Source organism: Zingiber officinale, chromosome 5A (assembly GCF_018446385.1).
Source record: "Zingiber officinale cultivar Zhangliang chromosome 5A, Zo_v1.1, whole genome shotgun sequence".
Taxonomy (NCBI): Eukaryota; Viridiplantae; Streptophyta; class Magnoliopsida; order Zingiberales; family Zingiberaceae; genus Zingiber; species Zingiber officinale.
Window position 1 is genome coordinate 80,672,725 of NC_055994.1, and position 22,411 is coordinate 80,695,135.

At 35.1% G+C, this 22,411-nt stretch overlaps 2 protein-coding genes across 2 annotated transcripts; one reads left to right on the forward strand and one right to left on the reverse strand.

Moving 5' to 3' along the window:
- Window positions 1–1,351: 1,351 nt before the first annotated feature.
- LOC121982939 (V-type proton ATPase subunit G-like) lies at window positions 1,352–2,416 on the forward strand. Its single transcript, XM_042535938.1, has 3 exons — window positions 1,352–1,439; window positions 2,056–2,147; window positions 2,279–2,416. The coding sequence occupies exons 1-3, from the start codon at window positions 1,352–1,354 to the stop codon at window positions 2,414–2,416; spliced, it is 318 nt and encodes a 105-aa protein (XP_042391872.1).
- A 5,141-nt stretch (window positions 2,417–7,557) lies between these two features.
- LOC121980724 (heterogeneous nuclear ribonucleoprotein Q-like) lies at window positions 7,558–13,129 on the reverse strand. Its single transcript, XM_042532902.1, has 12 exons — window positions 12,734–13,129; window positions 11,805–12,673; window positions 11,454–11,543; window positions 11,104–11,346; window positions 10,784–11,005; window positions 9,275–9,389; window positions 9,033–9,200; window positions 8,428–8,615; window positions 8,255–8,345; window positions 8,125–8,171; window positions 7,964–8,043; window positions 7,558–7,882 (listed from the first exon to the last, which is right to left on the reverse strand). The coding sequence occupies exons 1-11, from the start codon at window positions 12,945–12,947 to the stop codon at window positions 7,981–7,983; spliced, it is 2,310 nt and encodes a 769-aa protein (XP_042388836.1). The 5' UTR covers window positions 12,948–13,129; the 3' UTR covers window positions 7,558–7,882; window positions 7,964–7,980.
- Window positions 13,130–22,411: the final 9,282 nt, after the last annotated feature.

Sequence of the window (22,411 nt, forward strand, 5' to 3'; positions counted from 1 at the left end):
TTGAAAATCAAATTAATCAAACTATGATATTAATTTTCAAAAGTTATAATGTATATGTTTCGTCATATTAAAATATAATAATATTAATATTAGATAAAAAAAAATAGATTAGGGACTCTTAGCTTTTTTTTGAAAATTCAAACACTAATTATTAAGCAAAAGTTATAAAAGTGAAACAAAATAAACGATTTTAATTCCCCAATAATTAAGGAAAGTTTAAATTCTTAGATAATTTAAATAAGTAAAACTTTCTTAATATAATTTTATAATAATTACTTTTTAAAAAAAAATAATAAGAATTTTAATGAATCAAAATTGTAACCGATTGTTTTGAATTGTAAATTACAACCGCCTTAAAATTTTAAAAATTATCGAACCAATGATTTTAAACTATCGAACCACCCATTTTGAATCATGACCGAGTCAACTGTATCTCTGTAGCAATTTATTTTTTTTACTTTTTCGTTCTCTTTTGTTTTTAATTATTTTTTAAATTTAAAATTTTACGAATTAATCTAAGAAGAAAATAATTATTGCAATTCAAGAAAACCTTGTATCTCACAATAGTTTCATAGTTTTTTTTATAATAAGGAGCACCTCAAGACGTAACGTAGACGATTGACACATGATATTTCTGGTATAATAGTCAGAAGTCAATTCTCGGAAATTGACGATCTAAGATTTATTTCATTATATGTTTATGATATATATATTTGTATGGACCTTCCTCTATATTTATAAAGTCGACACTAAATTAAAGGACTGCGAAGGTAACGAATTTATCGTTTTTTTTATATAATAAGGAGCTCATTTATTCGACAAATATGGAAAACCCATCAGTATCATAATGGCTTTTTGTTGGGCCTGGCCCTCTCCATTGGGCTACTACTCATTAATATAATCAATGTTCACTTGAAAGACTCTTACATCCAATTTCTCCAAATAGTTGCATATATTATTACGACTCACATTTCTGTCTTTTTTTTTTTTTAACTTCCATTTCCCAAATCTTTCGAGGCTAGCGTCATTCTCATCTGGTGATCTCGTCTTCTACAAAGAGGTAATCTACATCTCTGTCTTTTTTGAAAAAATATTATTTCTCTATCGGATCCCTTAGATTCACCTCACGTTTTTCTTATCTTGGCTTCAATGTTCGAAATTTGCAAGATTTGGTGATGGGCAACGTGATCTTGTTCAGATTTGGGGTGGCACTGGATGATATGATTCATGATGCAATTTGATTTTGTGATAATTTATGTCCATTATAAACTGATCATTTCTTCTCTAGCGAATTATATTTTCGTTAACTTTTTATTATTATTTTTTTTTCAAAATTGTATAGACTAGAGGAATGGATTCTGTTCGAGGACAACGTGGAATCCATATGCTGCTGGCTGCTGAACAAGAGGCTCAAGAGATCATATCAAAGGCCAGAAACAGTAATTTCTTCCCCTATTGCTTCTTTTCCAGAATCCATTATCTCGTCTTTCTTTATATATTCATTCAAGTTTCTTATAGGTCAAACATTAAAAAGTTATTAAGGCCAATGATGCAATCCTACGACATGATTAATACATTACTGTATTGCAGGATTGTATGTTTATACCTTCATTAAAGTCGCATAAAATCAGTGTAGTAAAAGATGAAAAGCTAAGATGATTGTGTAGAATTACCAGAAAGAATAATTAAATAATAATAATAATAATTGAGAACAATTAAGTGTAGATGATCAGATGAGAGTGAATAGAATGATAGAGCATGGATGGATATTTTAAAGACCACTAATAGATTTTAAGAGTTGAAACTCTTAAAGTGGAACAGAATATTTAAGGGTTAAGATTAGGAGATCAAAGAAAGTGATTTAAAAATTACTAGTACCACAAATAGTTGGACAAACACAACTTGACGATGATAGATGATGATGATCTTCACAAAATTAAAGTTCCTTTTTTTTTTGTTGAAAATCCAAAATTTTGGAATGATTTTTGTGCTAATTGTTTTAAAATTTAAGTCAGCAATGGTATATACTCATAACATATAGTGTGTCTATTGCAGTGAAGACTGCGAGGTTGAAGCAAGCTAAGGATGAAGCAGAGTGGGAAGCTACTGCTTATCGTGCCTCTTTAGAAGAGGATTACAAAAGAAAAGTTTCCGAGGTGATGCATTAATTAAGACATGATTCTTATCTCTCAATTATCAAACTCGATCGATGCACGGCATAATATATACTTAGATCTTTTAAATTACTTTACTTATCGTACCTCAATGTTTTTGGCAGGCATCTGGTAGTTCTGGCTGGAATGTGAAAAAGCTCGACGAGGAAACAGAGATCAAGATCCAAAACCTGAAGGATGCATCCTCAAAGGTTCACGGAGATGTGATCAGCATGCTACTGAAGCATGTCACAAGTGTTTGAATCGCCCTGCAGGTAACTTGTCCTTCCAAATCCCATGACTTCATAAACCACCGGCCCAGTTTTCTTTCTACATTGAAATTATTATTATGGACACTACAAGCTTAATTAGATATTTAAATAAATCTATAGATTTCTTTTCTGCCCTTTGTGAGTCTAAATCAGAATTTACTCGAAGAAGAGTAAAAAAATGTGGAATGAGAAATATTGACCATGATGTCGACCTAATCGCTAGGTGACATTTTCAAATCTCTTGCTGTTTCAGGTGTAGTCAAGAGAGTGCAGCTTTGACTTGCTGTAAGTCATCCTTTGCTACTTTAATTACAACAATAATGTGATTCTTTCATTTATTGATTTCAAGACGATTGTAATAAGAAAGCAAGAAAGTGAATGGTTTGTGATGATCAACCCTAATTCTTTGGTTTTGGTTTTGGTTTATCCTGTCCTTTTTTTTTATTATGTTTGAAGTTTTGAGAGTATTTTTAGAATCAATTGAATTTTTTTATTTCCTTAGATATAGTTCCATCGCATTTTAATGTTTAAACTAAAAATTATAGTGACTTCATGTCAATTCAACCTGAAGTAGATTGAACCAAATTAATTAATCTTTTTTTGTTCAAATTCTATTTGCTCCAACTTTAAAGAGTTGATATAAGAAATTTAATTTAGTGTAATGCAGACACTAAGTAAGCTCTTTTCCTTTGATGTACAATAGATTGGTTTGCCGAAAGAATTTTCTCCAACAAAATAAATCGACATTTTAGAGATATTTAAATTTATTAGAAGTGAATTTGATAAATATTTACTTTTAATAGAATTAGTAACTTTATTTTTTATAAAAAGTTATAAATAAAAAAAAATATGAAGCGATTTTATATGAAACCATGCAAGTATATGAATTTAATATTTTGTTAAATAATTTTTCATAATTTTCTATTTTGTTTTTTATGGGATGATACGTATCAACTCCTAAATAACATGTTGAAAATATCACTAAACTAGTTGATTCCTAGCTAAAACTAGGATAACTCCGAGAAAATTTTCCACTGATATTACGCTCCTTGAATTTTGAATCTAAGTGTTTGGTGAGCCTTAAAGTGTGCTCACCACTGCACCGTAGCTCTGTATATTTAAATGATAGCTTATCCAATTGTAGAAAATATGACGCGAAAAGAATCAGTTTATTCTCTGTTTTTTCACATATTTTCTGTCAAATAAACAGCATTAACTATCAAATTTAAACTCAGCTGTAACAGATATATACATTAAATAATAAAGCTGATGAATTCCACTTTCTTGTCGACGAGAGCTTCGCAAGACACCTACGCGGCAAAAATTACAATCACCCCTTTCGATTAGCAATTACATGAAGTTATACCGAAATTAGACGTTACATCGGGGGTAACACAATTTAGAGTGACTGAAGGTTTACGGAGATGCAGATTGAACCTGCCATTTCTCTTGCTCATTCAGAATTCAGCCTCAGCTCCTACAAGAGGAAGCAGAATTGTCAACATACATTATTCTGCAAATAACAATGTCAGGATACAAATGAAGACACAAAGAAAATCTTAATTGGAATAACTCAATGAAATATATAGAGTGATGATCCGCTGCTACACGCAAGGAGGCGCAACGGATCAAGTTTGTATATACATATCGGTAACAGTATTTGAATATGAATTATAATTCTGAATAGCCAGCCTGCCTGAATTATAATATGAATGCGTTTGGCTCCACTAACTAGGTTTTAATAGGGAAAAACACATGACAAATTTAGAATTAAATTCCAATCCTGAATCATTCTGCAGGTAATTCAAGAAAAAACTATTACATTGAGGCAATGCTTCCAAGTAAACCAGAGGCCATCCACACCGTTGTATGAAGCATTATGTTGGATGCCTCTAATGGAAAAGACATCATTGAGAATTAAGCACCGAAACAAAATGAGAAGCCAAGGTACTAAGGCGAAGAGTGTGACTTCTCAATCCTTTCAAAGCAAGAGATATGATGTTCTAAACCTGCAACTTGACCACTCATTCAGCCTTAAAACAATAAAAGCAAATAACACGATTAAAAAAATGCCAAGGGAAGAGTATTGCACAGCTAGGTTTAGAGAACTGTCTGTTCCATCTTAACAATAACAGTTGGGAGGCCAGAAAGGACAAATTTACAAATCAACCAGATGTCAGATACCATAAGTGCAAACTAGCTAAACACTAGCAAGAATTATTTATCCGTCCAACTAATCTTTTTTCCCCATATTGTGAAGGTAAGTTATTGCAACATGTATTCATGGAACAGAAATGTCTTTGTAGTTGTTTAAAATTAGATTACAAATATTGTAAAATTTGGCAGTTTAAAATCATAATTCAGTTAAGCTTCAGAATTACGAGCTTTTTAATTGAATTTGCCATACTTGTTCATGCAAAATCCTTATGCTAAAAAAATAATTATGACATGGATAAATAATAATTTTGGGGGTATATGTGTATATTGCATCAATATTCATGCATATGGCATAAAGCTCATATTCAGGGGGAAAAGAACAATAAACTAAATATAGAATAACATTTTTGTATGTCTTACAAAAACTAATCCAGAAGCTTTATCTAGCTCCTTGCGCTAAGGAGCCCCTCCAGAGACTAAACCTAAACCAAACGAAATACAAAACTAAAAAATTTATGTCAGTTTTTTGGGATTACTTGTAAAGTATAAAAGAATTTTGATCTCTAATAAAATAGCCGACCTTGGTTCTGAATGGTCAACTCAACTTGCTGCAAACGATGACTTTCAAATAGCGAGAGAAATCAGGAAAAGATAGATTTCAATATACTGAAATTAAAGATGTTAAAATTCTCAAACACACATCAGCAACAAAGAATGCTCTACTTGGCAGAGGTAGCAAGAAAACCTGGTTCTTCCTGATATTCGCTGAAGAATAATTAAACCTAAGTAGGCAATAAAATGAAGACACTAACAAATCACAAGTAAACATGAAATTGAATGTTAACAAGTTAGTGAGAATCAGTACAGGTAGCAACATCCTTCAGATATGAAGTATTGAAGCTAGATTGAAAGAAATATAAATAGCAAAGAACATTCCACGATACTTTTGCTCATGAGAAATCAACTGCCCAAAAGTAAATTATGAATCTTAAAGTGAAAAGAAGATGAAGACTATAATGTTGAATACTTGAACATCTAAAAACTCCGCCCTAATATCATTAAGGAGATTGAAGAATAATATCAGAAAAAGACAGTTATAATATTATGAAAAAATCCAAGATGAAAAGAAATTGGATGCAATAGGCCGATAAAACTTACATCTACTCTGATTTATATGTGAAATTTTATAATTACTAAATGTGTCAATGAGATTTTGAGAATCAGTGCCTTTTTACTCAATTTATTGGGATCTCAACAGCTCCACCACAAGCATTCACAGTTACTGTAATAACTTCAAACCACTGCCAAAAATAGCTATAGCAAAGATCCCACTTCCTTTATTGGCTAGTGCCATTACCAATCTTAAACTATTTCAGAAGAGATTGTGGAATTTTATTAGTCACTTTCTGATTTTATATTAAGGTTAATAGTCAAAATGAGGGTTAACAATGGCCCTTGTATTGATGAATAAAATATGGCAATAGAAGCAACCTAAATCTTTGTAACTTTCAATCTATCACTATTACTTTCCCTACAACTTAAAATGTAGATCCGCTACAATAACAACCCCCTAATGCCAACCCCACCCCATGGATATGGAGGGAGGCACATGCAAATACATAGGCGTTAGACGCATGATGGGATAAACCCCAGGTCATCAGTTCTTGAGAATCGACCCTGACCATTACACCAGAGATGTCATGCGTCCACCGTCTATGCTACGCCTTGGGGGCACTTTCCCTACAACCTAAAACTTCCATAGAATATTGATAGGTACATCAAGTTAACATTTTTTTAAGAAAAAGCTCCTAATTTTTATCCTTTCTTTTCCTCTATTTTCTCCATCCTATTTTAAATCATTCAATCAATTCCATGTAGCCACTAGTAAAGCCTGAACTCCCTTAGCATGCCGGCACAGCCCCAATCATCACTGTGGACCAGATATTATGGACCTCAATCAAATTGACAACATAAAGAAACCTTCGCAAAAAAAGAAGAAATTGCAACATTATAATTTCAGCGGACCTTTAAAAACAAGACAGAGAAACTTACTAGAATATTGATGACCATTATATAAAAATCCAACGTGCTTGTAACTAACATTTTTCTCAATGATACCAAAGAATATAAATTCTGATCAAAACATAAACTATGAAACTTCAGAACTCGCATAAATAAAAATAAATCTAAAACACCTTTTTCAATGCTAAAAGGAAACAAATGCACAATGCAATATAGTAATTAAATCAGCACAGCCAGCAAAATGTATTGCCTCGATATATATTGGCTGGAAAAGAAAATCATAGACAATTATTAACAGAGATTAAGTTGCCATAATGACAGGAAGACCAACTTACGTAAGACCTGTAAAGTTCAACAATAAAGGCTACCACAGAAACAAACTTGCTGTTTGCAAGATTAACATGTTGCAAAAAATCACCATATAAACTGCAAATTAATGGGCTACTGACAAGATCCCCATTGTATAAACACTTGCTATTGTCACACCAAACATAAAAAGTGATCTATCAGAAATTCCCAGACAGGAAATATTTTTTTCTGAATATATCTTCCAACTCATCCAGAATCCATCAAAATACTCTACAGAAGACAAATTAATACCCTTGACAGCCACAGCTTTTTTGCCTCAGAAGCCAAACAGAGTCCTAGAAATATTGGAAACTAAACAACTCATATATAAAGCACATCATCCTACGCCTTTGTATAGCACAATAAATTCAAATCATTGATCACCTATATCATAAATGCTTAGCTATGTGAAAGGACAATGATTCCATATTCCACAAAAACAGAGGTGATGGATCTTTAACTTCTAACTGAGAATCTCATCCAATCACAGTTAAGTCAAAACCTGTATCCACAAAGTTCCAATGTCAAATGAAGCAAATATCAAACCCTGTTGAAGTCGAAAAAATCCAAATATATGATGCTTAGACCAAAAATTCTCTTCCAAATTCCACCATAACTATCCACCAATCAACAATTCAGATTAACCAATCTCCATTGACTTCAACATCACTTGTTCTAAAAGTTGATTCAGTTGCAAACATAAAGCTTCCATGATCAAATTCAACCACAAGACTCTCCATAGATTAATGTATAATAACAAATCTACTAAACAGTTTCACAAAAGGAACAAACAAAGAAACAGTGCTAAATATCTAGCCCACGACCAAAATAGATAGTTTATATAGACTATAACTACTACGAAGCCAATAAACTAAGATTGTCAGCTTCTACACAGATCCTTGCCGCATTCAATTCATCATCCGCAAATTACTGCAAGAAAAAAAGATGATTATCTGAAATTTTTAGGCAGAAAGATATATTGATTAAAGAACCTAAAGAAAAATGCAGGACCTACACAACATTGCAAGTCAGTAATAGTAACCACGCCCAAAGTGTGCACCACCATATGATGGATACGTGCCATCATTGTACTGCATATAAACAGTGAAATAGGTGGCATGATGAACGTGCTGGACTAAACAAAACTTATGAGGTTACAATAATATACTTACATTTGGACCATAGTAATCGTGTCCATAGAAACCACCCATTCCAAAATCTAGAAAGCAAACACAAGATTGCTTCAATCAGAGAAATATAACACAACTTCAAATTGTGATAACCTAATGCAAGAGAAAGAACCTCTGTAACGAGCTCCATCATGCATTGAATCAGGGTAGTCATAACGAGGGCGAACCCTATTTTGATATTCCATATACTCAGAATCATGTTCCTGAAGTTCAACATCCAAGTTCAGTATCATGAATCAAATTGGAAAAGAATGACATTGTAAAACTAAATAACAAGAAACTTACCGTCATAGAAAATGGTCGTTTCATACTATGTCCTGCATCTCCATATAAATAAGGGTCTTCACTAACATAGCTACCACCAAAAGGTCTGCCAAATTCACCCACTGATAGAAATGGTCTTCTAGATGAAAAGGCTTGGCCCTGGCCTCTAAAGATATCATGTCTTCCTGATGTAGGAAAACCCCTACCACCTGTAGACGTAAAATGGATACAAAGCATTGTAAAGGCACAAAACTACAGGAAAACTTTTCATTGTCTTTCATCAAGTCAACTTTCATCTATGTTAATAAACAATCCTGAATTCCACAAGTTCTTCATCAAACTAATTCAACAAGATAAGAAAGTCAGACACATTCATTAGGATAAAAAAATGCTATAAATACAAGAATTTTCAAAAATCCAATCTTTTGCTATGAAAACCAAAGCCAGTTGATGTTTCAGAAAATCATGCTAATTCATGTATGCCAACAGTTAATGTTCCAAAACAAATAGCTCAATCTAGAACAACTCAAGATAGATTAACTTTTGGCAAGACATGAAATTGGAATCACATCAGTAACAGGATACCCCCATCTGCAAAATAATAATGAAAGAGACGTGGAGACTACCTCGACTTCCAAAGGGCCTCCTGAAGTGGAATTCAGAAGATCCTTCCAAACCACTATCAGCTTCAAAGGAAAACCTTCCTCCCCTACCATGTCCATGAAAGTTAGCACCTCTTCCACCTTGAAAGCCTGCTCTGAAAGAAGGGAACCTACCCCTACCAAACCCTCTACCTGTTGAAGAATACTTAACCGAATATGTACCAGAGTATGACAAGCTTCATTCTCAATCAGTAGCCATGACTTACCAAACCTAGAGTAAGCTCCAAAACCAGTGTAGCCAATACGATAGCCACCACTCATCCCACCTTTTACAGCTTGAGTTTTGGGCAATGGATTTGCAAGCCTAGCCCTCACTTTCATCTGTAGCAACCAAATAGCAAATTTACAAAGTCCCATAATACAAGGAAGAATATGAAGCATGCTATATGGGCTTCATATGCCATTTATTCTTCATAAAAATCTGTTGTTCAACAAAATAGAATAATAGAACAGATGGTGACACCATTTTAAGGCAATTGAAGAGACAAGGACCCACCTAGATGTAAGACATCAATGAAAGTTCAAGTTCTAGATGTTGAAACATCACACTAAATCAAACTAAAATACCATAAGACATGAGAGAATATTAGTTTATTTAAAATCACCATACAACAAGGTCTAGAAACAAATAGTGTATTGCAAATTCATCATCAGGTCCAATAATTCATAATTTCAATCAAAATCAATAGTTCAATTCATATTTATAGATACGTTGGCTCCTCATCAATCCACATTGTTTGCCGGCATAGCAAGCCAAAACACAAAGACTTGAGAGCAAGACAAAACAAGAACCTTGATGTTAAGTGCAAGTTGCAACAGCCAGCAAGGTCTCTTTTAAGTTTTTTAGTTTTTAAAGTTTGTGGTTGTGAAGGGACTTCTGAAAGTCCTCAATAAAAACCTCCATTATATATTTTTTTAAAAAAATACATGTTTATCTGAACATTGCACCAAGTCATTTTTTGACTTTTGCAAAGACCCTGACTGACCGGACCCAAAAAGAGACATATCCTTGCTAGTGATGCCTGCCCAGAATAGTTGAGAGGCACTTTTGGCATCAGAAGAGCTGGCGTGTGTCATGAAACCTTTATTACACAGATATGAAGAAAAGCCATAAACATGAGCTACAAGGGAATTCAACAGAAAGAATGCAGATGGGCAGCTTGGTGGCTTTATAAATATAGCATTCTTGTATTAGTGTATTATTCATCTTAACAAGACACCAATATTAGGATGCTATCAGGATAACAGTTGAGCTGATGATCTACTGCCTTACAGAGTATAGAAATAAAATCAGTATTTCTTTTATCAAATGTGGAAGAAAAAACTTCAACCATTAAAACCCAAAAAAAAGTGAAAACCTCATGTGAGTGTAGGTGTTATATCCTTCTCCGGGGAATTATGACCAAAATCCTATTTCACATGTTAAGAAAACATTTAGCCACAAGAGCACTTGAATGAATATAACTACTAACCACAAACAGCGAACTTGAACCTAAATGACAAACTTTGTCAAAGTTGCTCATCAAGTGAATTTCAATTGTGATCCATTATACTTAAACAAAGGCAATGACAAACAAATCATGCATGGTTAAAAAAAACTGTAGGCCAAAACGATACAATGAACATAACACTATAAAACATGAAGATAATAAAAAATTAATTAAAACTAAAAAGAAAAAAAGAAACACTAATAGAGAGAATAACTGAAATAATACCTTGATTTTCCCATCAGTCAATCCTGTGTCGTTTATACCTTCAACACAAGCAACAGCCGATTCGTGAGAAGTAAAATTAACAAATCCAAAATCTTTCCTTTTGACAGTTGACATATTCCTTGCCAGCACAACTTTTTCAATCTCTCCAAAATCTTTAAATTGCTCTTTGACTTTATCTTCATCCCAAAATGGAGGCAGACCATCGACAAAGACCGATTTAACCTGCAGGCCATTATAAAAGATATTACCATCCAGAAAGGAACAAGGATGTTAGAAAATTGGAGAAGAAAAATTTTAAGAGGATGCGTCTTCATAAGTACTTGAGACATGACTTCTGGATCTGGCTCACGTAATGGCTCAGCAAAAGCCACTTTGGCAGTCCTATCAGGATGGCCAAATATAACATCTGACTTTTGTAAACGTTTATAAGCTAGCATTGCATCCTCATGGCAAGAGAACTCCAAGAAAGCAAATCCACGACTTAGTCCCTCATTTTGAGTGTCCGAAACAAGAGTAATATGCTCGACTCTTTCCACTCCATAATCCTTTAGTTTTTGCTTGATCTGACACAAAAATAAAAAATAGAATTAAGAGGGAAAAATAGAAAATTTCAACCTCCACCAAGGTTCAATAATGATGCTTTGTAAATTATAACAGATAAGAGATATACAGCTTCTTTTGTCCATGTGTTGCAGATATTCCCTAGAAATAGAGTGTCATTGTCTTCACTGGGTGCAGTACCACATCGCTTGCCACGTACCTGGAAATAATTGTGATGATAAGTAGAATGGCGAAAATGCAGCTTAAAAGCACCTTATATAAGAAACCATATTCCAAATTCTGAAAAAAGAATGATGACCATGATAAAAATCTCAACTGAACATGGAGAAGACAAGGACAACTTGAAGGCTCGGTGACAAATGCAGAATTTGGAGTTAGAATAATCATCAGAATAATTCCCTAGTAAGAAACCAACAGCTAAGCAATTGACAAACTAAGAGATCAAGATCAGAGAACATACAATAGGATTTTTCAATTCAGATAATGCTCGGCTAGCCTGCTCCTTGTTGGCAAACTTTATGAAAGCAAACCCCTTGTTCTTATTAGTAGCAAAATCCTTATGAAGACGGACTTCTACAACTTCTCCGACCTTCTCAAAAGCCACTTTTAAATCCTCTTCAATCGCATCACGGTCCAAGCCCCCAACAAATATCTCCTGCTCTTTTTTCATCTTTCTCCTTTGAACCATGTCAGAGATTTCCATCCGCTCATCCTCCTCAATTTGAGGCTCTTCTTCCTCTTTCAGTGCAGTAGTAGCGCCCTGCCCTGTCACGTTTCTGGCATCTCCTTCCATGTACGCCAATTCATCTCCAGCAGGCTCATTTATCTCATCCAGATTTAATTCCACTTCCTGAACCAGTTCCTCCTCCATCTGCTGATCAACAACAACAACAGTAGAATCTTCTTTACTCAACATGTAAGTGTTATCCCCTGTGTCCGTTGCATCTAATTGTGTCACCTCAATTGTGTGTCCTTTCTCTTTTTCTTCTTCCTCCTTCCTCTTCTCAGCTTCAGGTTCCACTGCCAACACTTCCACAGCCTCCTCAGCATTCAAAGAAGCTGCTACGGAAAGCTTATCGCCCGGTGAACTTTTCCCCTTTCCATCGGCCATTTCTTCCACAGACAACTCATACTTCAAAGGAGCTGCTACAGAAGCCGGTGAAGTTTTTTCATCAGCCAACTCTTCCACAGCCACCTCATCTATCAAAGGAGATGCTACAGCAGCCTTCTGATCCAACGAGGTTTCCTCCCTTACATCCGCAAACTCCTCTAGAGTAACTTCTTCTGGTTTCTTCTCATCTGGGGAAGGAGAAGTATCCGACTCCACCACTGTACCAACGGAACGACAATAATTAAGCTTCAGCAAATAAAACTCAATAAAATAACTACCTTCAGGTTCCAGCTTAGGGTCAGGGGTCACAGAAACCGGGGTAGAAGTAGCAGCTTTGCCCGCTGACTGCCTTCTCCCCACTTTTCTGCCTCCAGATTTCGGGGTCGATTTGGGCGTCGCTGCTGCTTTGGCGGCAGCACCTCTCTTCGGTGGAGGCGTCTTTTTGGCGTCTCCAGATTTCTCGGCGTCGGCGTCGGCTTTTCGCGTCCTCATAATCAAAGAAGAGAATATCTGCTACAGCAATCACCACCGCGAAACCAAGAATTGCAAGAAAACGTATCCAAAAGAAACAGAGCAGAGAGAAGAAAACCCCTAAAGTAGATTCGAAGCGAGGCGCGTTCGTGATCTTCCAGTCCACCTCGCGAATTGCAATGCGTAGGGTTTCCTTCTCCTTTGTAATTAGCAACAATTTTATAGAACAGCGAAAAAGACAAGCAAACAGGTACAAAATGGGCCGGCGGTCCAGCACTAAACCCAAATTTCCGAAGCAAATTGATGATGTCTTTGACATATTTGTGCAAGGCCCACGTAATATTGGCAATTCCTTCGACAAGCGCACTTAATTTTAGAAAGGGTAAAATTTAAAAAAAAAATCACCCTTAATTTTACTAAACCGCGTTACCAAATTTCAGCATTACCTTTTTCAGTTACTAAGTTTTAAATTTCTAAAACTAAGTACCATTTTACCGTTATATCCCTCTTTCTCCCGTTGCCTTAGAAAAAATCTCTTTCTGAATTTTTACTCTATTCATTTAAAAATTAATTATTTTCAATTTACACTGTCAAACTTAAATTTTAGATATGAAATCTTTCTAATAAATCTAAGTCTAAAATTTATCACCACTCATTATATTAATATAAGATTTAAAACAGTCATTTCGGGCGGTCTAATAGCTAGCACATTAAATATTATCATCATAAAATTTAAGATTCAAAGACGGAATAATAGGATACAAACATATTTATACCATCATTATAAAATTTAAAACAATTATGTTAGCTAGTCAACACCACTAATAGATTCATATAACTCATATGTTCGAATAATATTAAATTTTTAAATAATGTAAATTTATAATTAATTTCAAATAAAATAGATTAATTAACATAAATAAAATTGAATCAATTTAAATCAAAGTTAATATATTTCTGAAAGTCTTCTCAGGAGATATTCATGCTTTCACATATAGTTTAGATAGTAATTTTTTGAACGAGGAGAAAAAAAAATTATAAAGAAGGGAGTACTAAAAAATGAAAATAGAGGTATAATGTGAAAGCGGTACATATTTTTAAAATTTAGATACGTGAGATGGGTCATGTTGAAATTTACTCACGTGTTTCACTAAAATACCAAAAAAAAACATTAAACGAACATTTTATTACTTGATTTTTTAAATTACCCTTCTTATTATATGTGGAACAGTACAGTAATTTTAATTAAGTTAAATCAATTTTGATATAGTGAACTTGTTTTTGATGAAAATCACTATAACAATTGATAAGACAAATAAAATAGAATCTTAAGGGTCAAGAAAATTAATTAATGTGGTGGTTGAAATCAAGGAGATCAACACTCGGAGCTAGTATAGTCATATGGATCGATCAAATGGTCCAATCAATCGGATCTCCTATCCAATTGGATCCCGAATCCTTTTGGCATGACATATTTTCGAGCGAGTCCTAATTCAATTCAAAACCAAACAACACGGCAACATGGCTCGGTCGAATAATCCAGCTGATTGGATCTCCTGTCCGATCATATCCTGAGCCAAGTCCTCTCGACTCGATTGTACACTTCGTCTGAACGGATGCCTTGTCCGAGCGGAACTCGAGTCCTCAAAATGGTCATCATTCCCTAGCCGACCCGATCTCGTTCAAGAACGAGGTCCAACCGAACATTATAGGGGATTCGACCAGCCTACCATCACCTCGTATTAATGGCCTGTCAGTCTAACGATCTAATATTCCTTTTTTGACATTTTGTGTAACCGTTGTTAGAGAATCAAGGAAATATTCCCTAGACAATTTGTATGTCGGAAGCTTCTACTCTACAAAATGGTCGATTCATTTTGTCTATTTTGGGAAAATTTGTCAGCATAGTCAGTTCATTTTTGGAAATGCATCAATGTCCTTGCATAGAGGAAATGAACATTATATAAGGGGCCTCCTCCTAGAGATATAGGTACACAATCACTTAGAGCTCACTATTCATTCTACTGTTCATCGTATTTCATCTTTTTCGATTACTTGCCTAACTTGAGCGTCGGACTGCTTGTGCTAGGGACCCCTCCCTGACTTAGTTGTTGGTATTTTCTTCCCTCTGTCTTTCTTCTTGACACATAGGTGTGCTCGCAGGACCAAGTCTTTCTTGCTGGGAATCTTCCTACAATCAACCTCAGAGCCACCTAACCAATGCGTTATCTTTCCCAATTTCAGATAAGATCAAATTTGGAGCCACCTAGCTAATGCATCATCTTCCTCTATTTCAGACAAGATCAAATTTGGTGCAGTCTGTGGGAACTTTGCCCGAATCTAAAACGTAAAGATAGAAGAAGTTAGATGATTCACCACAGTTACTTTGTCACAAGAGGATCTGGAGCTACTCGTGGCAGTCTGAGCGCAAAAGTTACTACAACAGAAGCAAGCAACAATTGGGCATCCGTTGCCGAATGACTCGGTTGTATCAACAATAGGTGTGCATACTGAGCAACAGACCCGAATGGAAGGATTTGCTGGGGTCCCACCAATTCCCCTCCTCCGATCGGCTTCATGCAGGCACCTATACAGCCGATCAACCTTCCCCCTGTGCCCCCATCTCTGTTCACATATCGCCAAGCACTATTTTATACACCATTCGAGGATATGGGTCGAGTGGAGAGGCCCCAAGGATCATCTTCTGAAAATGCACTCGCTTGGGATATTCGGAGGGGAAAAGCTCCAATGGCCAATAGCTCCCTCGAGTAGATAAGTATGTTGTTCTCTCAGGAAATATTAGAAGAAAAGCTGCCGAGCCATTTTTGACCCCTAGCGATTGGGGAATATAGAGGAGCGATTGACTCGGATGATCACCTACTCAAGTTCGAGAATGCATCTATCCTTCACCAATACATGGATGACGTCAAGTACTGAGTATTCTTGATGACCCTATCCAGCTCAACACATAGATGGTTCAACAGGCTTCCATCCAACTTCATTTATTGCTTTTAAGCTTTCTGTAAGACATTCCTCCACCATTTTGCAAGTAGTCGTCGATACCATTGTTCGTTCTATGCGGGTGACAAGAGAGGGGGGGGGGATTACTTGAAAAATATAAAAATACTTTTCTTAAAAACTTTCGACTTAAGTTAGACAAACACTTAATTAAATCAGAATGAAATAAAAAAAAAGTATGAGACAACCGGGTTTACTTGGTTTACAATTAGAAGATTGTTATTCCAAGACAATAAAAGCTTACTACTATCTCCTTCTATGATCGAATCCTAGGAGGCGGAGAAGCCTTGTACACGCGTTCAATAATAGAAAAGAAAGTATAGAAAGTGTTATCGAGTCTTGTTTCGAATGAAGAAGACCGGGACTCTATTTATAGTTCACTAGTTGAAAATAATCGTTTGCTAACGTGGTGACTCTGGGCTCCTGGACCTGGTCCGGGCACCCCTAGCGATGCATCTCATCTACTTGCAATGGCTATGCAACGGTTTGATGATAAATCTTTATCCTCAGTCGGGCGCTTGGAGTGTTGCTGATGTGGACATAAAACGTCATCCGCAGCAATGGCTCCCCAAGGCACCCTTGCAACGCAAGGGGGGTCCGGGTGCTTGGATCCACTCCATGTGCCCTGAGTCCGGGCGCTTGGACTAGGTCTAGACGCTTGGATAAGGTCAACTTAGCGTTGATTTTGTCTGACTTTGGCTCCGATTGCTTAGGTGATTCTCCGGCCATCCAAAGTTGAGCTCACCTAAACCCTACTCTAGCCTTGTCCTCAACCAATCTTCCGCTCTGGCTTCTCGTTTCTCGGAAGCACCGCGGGCATCTTCTCGATCCACCGTGTACTCTTTCGTAGTTTCTCGTTCCTTAGATGCACCGAGCCCATCGACTCATTTCCTATGCCATCTTTCTCATCTGCTGCGTCTTTTGCTCGACTTATTGTGTTCCTAAACTCCTACACACTTAGATACAAGGATCAAAACATAACATGACCTAACTTGACTTGGTTAACCACATCAAAACTAACCCGAGGTACTTACAATCTCTCCCTTTTTGATATGCATAAACTCAAGTTAAGTTAGGGTTAATAAAAACATAAAATAAGCAATTATTGTAATAATACAATAATTTGGCAATTATTACAAGTAGGATATTTCTATTAAGTACAAAAAAAAAAAAAGTATTGCAAAGTGTATCTCCCCCTTAATCTCCTATATTACTCTCTCCCTTTGATCATATTAAAAAATTAGGGGTTAAAAAACTGACAAAAAATTTCTAAGTTTGAGAAAAATTTTCAAAAAAATATTTTATGACTATAAATTTCCAAAAGTTTAAAACAATCAGTTTTGGCAAAAATAATTTGAAATTATTTTAAGTTTTGAAAAATACTAAAAAAATTTCTGATGACCAAACAGAAACAAAAAGGTTTAAAAAAAAATTGACGATAAATAAATATTTATTTTGACCATTATAAATTATTTAATCAGAGATACTAATTTTTAAAATTAAATGCTTAAAAATAAAATATGATATATAAAAATAGTGATAATTTATCTAAATATAGAAAATCTAATGTTTATCTAGAGAAAAATTAAATTTTAAAAGATAATATCTAAATAATTTTTAATTATAAGAACATTATTTTTGATAAATAATTCAAAATAAATAAGTTAATAGATAAAAAAAAATATTAAAAAATTTCTTTGTAATAGAAAACATAATATTTTATCATAGAAAAATAAATTTTTATAAAATTAATTTCAAATAGAAAGGATACAAGACAATTTATTTAAAAATTTAGGCAATTTTAGGCATGCAAAGAAAAGAAAATATTAAGGAAAATTGAAATTAAAACATGTATAAAGATTTAACCAAAGCATGATTTAAGAACCCAATATAGATTCTTATCTATTAGATTAATTAGGAATTTTCTTAGAATATATTTTTTTAATTACTTTTCTAATTTGACCCTTGTGATATTTAAAATACCAATTTAACCCTTGATAGTTCCTAGAATTTTGAACCTGTGTACATAAATGACCCTTTTCTTGTTTTTCTATTTGATCCTTTAAGTTTTCATTTTTAACTTTTAATGTGTTGAAATCTTCTAATCAACAAGATTTTGCTAAGGTTACTCTTAATTTTTAATTTTCCTTTTTTAATTTTTAATTTTAATTTTAATTTTTTTTTGTTTTAAGTTTACATAGAGCCTTAGACAAAGATTTTATACTTGAATACAATTGATCAGGAGGTAGAAGATATACCTCACTTACCATATCATATATGAAGCTCAATTCTCTCCCTTCATCATTGTTGTCTTTTGATGTGATTTCCCCTTCATTGATGCTTCTGAGTTACTTGATTTTTTGTGACTTGCCATCAGTGCCAGTCTAGTGTAAGCTTCTATCTTAGATTCTGAGGAGCTTTAACCTAAGTAGCCTTGAGATTCTTGTGCTTGGTTTGCCTTGGTCCTTTGTCTTTCTCCTTCTTTAGTTCTTGGCAATCATCCTTAATGTGCTCTTCTTTCTAACAATTATAGCAGCAAAGTTTTTGTTTGCTCATTGAATTTTTCTTAGTTTGCATCTCTTTGAATTTGTTAGATTTTATTTTTTTTAAACTTTCTTACCATATATGCTTGTTGATCTTCATCAAGGAATGAGTCTGACTCAAGTTCATCCTTCTTGTTAGCTCTTAGTGCCAATTTATGGCTTATCTCCACTTATTTTGTCATTCCTGTACATCTAGATTCATGTAATTCGAAAGTTGAAAAAAGTTCTTCTAAGATACTTACCTCCAAGTCCTTAAAGATGTAATAAGCATCTACTAAGGTTGACCACTCTATTATTTTAAGAAAGATGTTAAGCGCATATTGGATTGCATCTCGATTTGTTACCTTTTCTCCAAGGTTGTTGAGGTTGTTGAGTTGGGTGATTAGTTCCTTGATCTTTTCTTGGAGTTGGGCCACCTTCTCTCCCTTGTTCATTTGAAGGTTTATTAGTTGATTTCTAGGGATGTCCCTTCTCACTAGCTTTGATTCCGAGGTACCTTCATGTAATTCTAGAAATTTCTCCCAAAGTTCTTTGGCTAAGGTGTAGCTTCCGATGTGGTTGACCTCATGAGGTGGCAGAAAATTGAGCAGATGGAATTCTGCCTTTCCATTTGCCACAGAGTCGCTTTGTTCTTTCTTGTTCTAGAGTTGTTCTTCCTTCACCTCTCCATACTAATCTCTGAGTTCTACAAAATCATATTTAATAGTTAATAATATTTCAAAATACATTTTAAAAAATACCTTCATCTTTTTCTTCTAAAGAGTGAAGTCTCTCTCAAACTTCGGTGAATGAATGCTAGCTCGACCATTTCTTATGCTTTAAATAGCGGAAGTCCTTATGAAGCTCCTTTACTCTGTGAAGTTCCCTTGCTCTGATACCAATTGTTGGTCTCGTGCGACTGCTAAGAGGGGATGAATTACCTAAAAATATAAAAATATCCTTATAAAAAACTTTTGACTTAAGTTAGACAAGAACTTAAGTAAATTAGAATGAAATAAAAAGAATGTATGAGATGACTAGGTTTACTTGGTTTGCAATTAGAAGATTGCTACTCCAAGATAATAAAAGTTCACTACTATCTCCTTCTATGAGCGAATCCTTGGTGGCAGAGAAGCCTTGTACACGCATTGAAGAACAAAAAAGAAAGTATAGAGTGTGGAAATAAAAGTATAGAAAGTGTTGTCAAGTTTTGTTTTGAATGAAGAAGACCGAGACTCTATTTATAGCTCACTGGTCGAAAATAGTCGTTTGCTGATGTGGTGACTCCGGGCACTTGGACTTGGTCTGGATGCCCCTAGTGGTGCATCTCATCTACTTGCAATGGCTATGCAACAATCTAAGAATGAAACTTTATCCTCTCCCGGTGGCTTGGACTTGGCCCGGGTGCCTGGACCCGGTCCGGGCGCCTGGAGTGTTGTTGACTTGGACATATGATGTCATTTGCAGTAATGGCTTGTCGAGGTGCCCTTGCTGTGCTAGGGGTCTGGGCGCCTGCGCTTGGACAAGGTCAACTTGACATTGACTTTGTCTCACTTTGACTCTAGTTACTTAGGCGATTTTTTGGCCATCCAGAGTTAAGCTCACCCGAACCTAACTCTAGCCTTGTCCTCGGGTAGTTTTCTGCTCTGGCTTCTCGTCCCTCAAAAGCAACTTGGATATCTTTCTCAATCCACCGATGTACTCTTCTACAGCTTCTCGTCCCTTAGATGCATCGAGCTCGTCGACTCATTACTCGTGCCATCCTTCTCGGCTGTCGCATCTTCCACCTGATTTCTTGTATTCCCAAGATGCTACCCACTTAGATACAAGTATCAAAACACAATAGGATCTAACTTAACTTGGTTAACTACATCAAAATCAACCCAGGGTACTTATAACTATAAGACCACACTAAGCCTATTTTCCCTAAAGCAACGACCCAAGGAGGCATTGAGGGCGTACATCAAGCGGTTCCACCAAGTGGTCATGGATGCTCCTTCAACCACTCCAGAGATTCTGGTGAGTGCTATTTCTCAAGGGCACACAAATAGGGACTTCTTCCAATCCCTGATCAAAAAACCTCTTATTGGTGTAGTTAACACCAATCGTCAAACTCAAATTTTGATGAATGACAAATGGTTTAATGTTAGCTGATATGTTTATATAACCTTTTTACCAAGTGTGTAGGAATTAATAGTCTAAATGACCTGATACCAAGCTGACGCCTAGTTAAGTCTAAGGACCTAAAAACTAGCACAAAGTCCAAATAAGTCAATGTGTGATATGATATCTGGCAGGAAGTCTAGCTAGGCATGTGGGACCTGACAGCTAGCTAAAGTCCAGTTGAGTCTGCGGACCTGACAATTGTAGGAAGACTTGGTGGGTCAAGAGATAAGTTAAGTGACTGTAAATGGTAAGTGAAGGTGAGTCACTAGAGGAGAGTGATTTAGTGAGGATAAACCCTAGTGTGACTATAGGCACAACCTATCTTAGAGTCATTTTGAATGTCTAAGCTAAGATCTTAACTAGATCTTGGTCTTGGAAGGACAGAATCTAATTAATAATTAATTTATTTTATTTTTGTGCTAACTCTATTTTGTAGGTTATTTTTTATTATTTGAACTAATGTGTATTACAGGAGTTAGTGTGTAAAAATCAGCCTCGAATGAATAGTATCCAAAGTGCCTCAAAGTTGTGAGGAGGAAATTTAGAGCTTGAATAAAGGCGCCCTCATGCGAATAAACTTTGGGGATAGAAGTTCATTGAGGGAAGGCACCTTAGAGGTGATTGGAGGTGCCAAAGAAGCACATTAGAAGTGCCTCAGAGCACTTAGACGTGCCTTAGAGTAGATAAGAGCTAAAACCTACAGATTAGATAAGTGCTATTGGAGGTGCCTCCAATGGTGTATAAAATGAGGTCTTCGGCCAGCCTTGAATCATATCTCCAATACAAGCTATTATGATCCTTCTGCTACTTTGATCACGTGCAAACTGCTCTGCTTCTATGCTACTGCTCTACTACATGCAACCATTATCAACAGACTGACACCAACACTCGAGAGTTCCGCTTCATTATCTACATGATTGGTAATGAATTTAATTTATTGCATTTAAGTTGCTACTTAAAAGAAGTGTTCCTTGTTACACTATCCTTATAGTCTTCTTATTCTCAATTACTTTACTTGGAGTTTACCAATAGAGAATTTAATGGATTTCCCATTGAAATTAATTTATTGAGCTAAGCATGATTTTGATATCCAAAATAAATTATTTTCTATTGGATTAATAAAAAATCTTTATGGTGTATGATTTTTAGAGATTTTTCTAATTTGATTTTTGTGAAATCTAAAATACCAATTAAGCCCCTTAAATTTTGAATTTCGAAGAATATTTGAATTTTCACATGCATAGTCATTTTTCAATTTTTATATTTGTTCTTTCAATTTTTTATTTTATATTTTTAAATTATCATACATATCCAAGGGGCATGAATTTTCTAAGTTTAATTTTAACCTAGCATTATTTTTTTTTAATTTTACTATATTTTTAGACAACATCTTAATGATTTCGAAAACTACTTAGGAGATAGTGTACGTACTTTACTTACCTTGTAGTTTATTCCTTCCCCTTCATCGTTGCTTTCCTCTAAAAATTCTCCCTCTTTGTCGATGCTTATCTCTGAGGAACTTTAGGAGTTCCTCTGGTGGTCTGCCATCAAGGCTAATCCGACATATTCTTCTAATTCTGACTCTAATGATAAAGATTCGCCCCATGTCACCTTTAAGTTTTTATGCTTTAATCTTGTTGGACTTTTACCCTTTTCTTTTCCTTCTTCTTGAGTTTGGGATAGTCGTCCTTAATGTGTTATTTTTCTTGATAGTTGTAGCATCGAACCTTCCTTTTTCTCTAAAGGTGCTTTTTCACTTGCGACTTATTTGTTAGATTT

Excerpts from the sequence above, each read along its gene's own strand:
- LOC121980724 (XM_042532902.1), bottom strand. The coding sequence starts at position 12,947 with ATGAGGACGCGAAAAGCCGACGCCGACGCCGAGAAATCTGGAGACGCC. Across the intron at positions 11,544-11,804 it reads CTGAATTGAAAAATCCTATT|GTACGTGGCAAGCGATGTGG; the intron begins GTATGTTCTCTG and ends AATTATTTCCAG. Across the intron at positions 11,347-11,453 it reads ACACATGGACAAAAGAAGCT|ATCAAGCAAAAACTAAAGGA; the intron begins GTATATCTCTTA and ends TTTTTGTGTCAG.
- LOC121982939 (XM_042535938.1), top strand. The coding sequence starts at position 1,352 with ATGGATTCTGTTCGAGGACAACGTGGAATCCATATGCTGCTGGCTGCT. Across the intron at positions 1,440-2,055 it reads CATATCAAAGGCCAGAAACA|TGAAGACTGCGAGGTTGAAG; the intron begins GTAATTTCTTCC and ends TGTCTATTGCAG. Across the intron at positions 2,148-2,278 it reads AAGAGGATTACAAAAGAAAA|GCATCTGGTAGTTCTGGCTG; the intron begins GTTTCCGAGGTG and ends TGTTTTTGGCAG.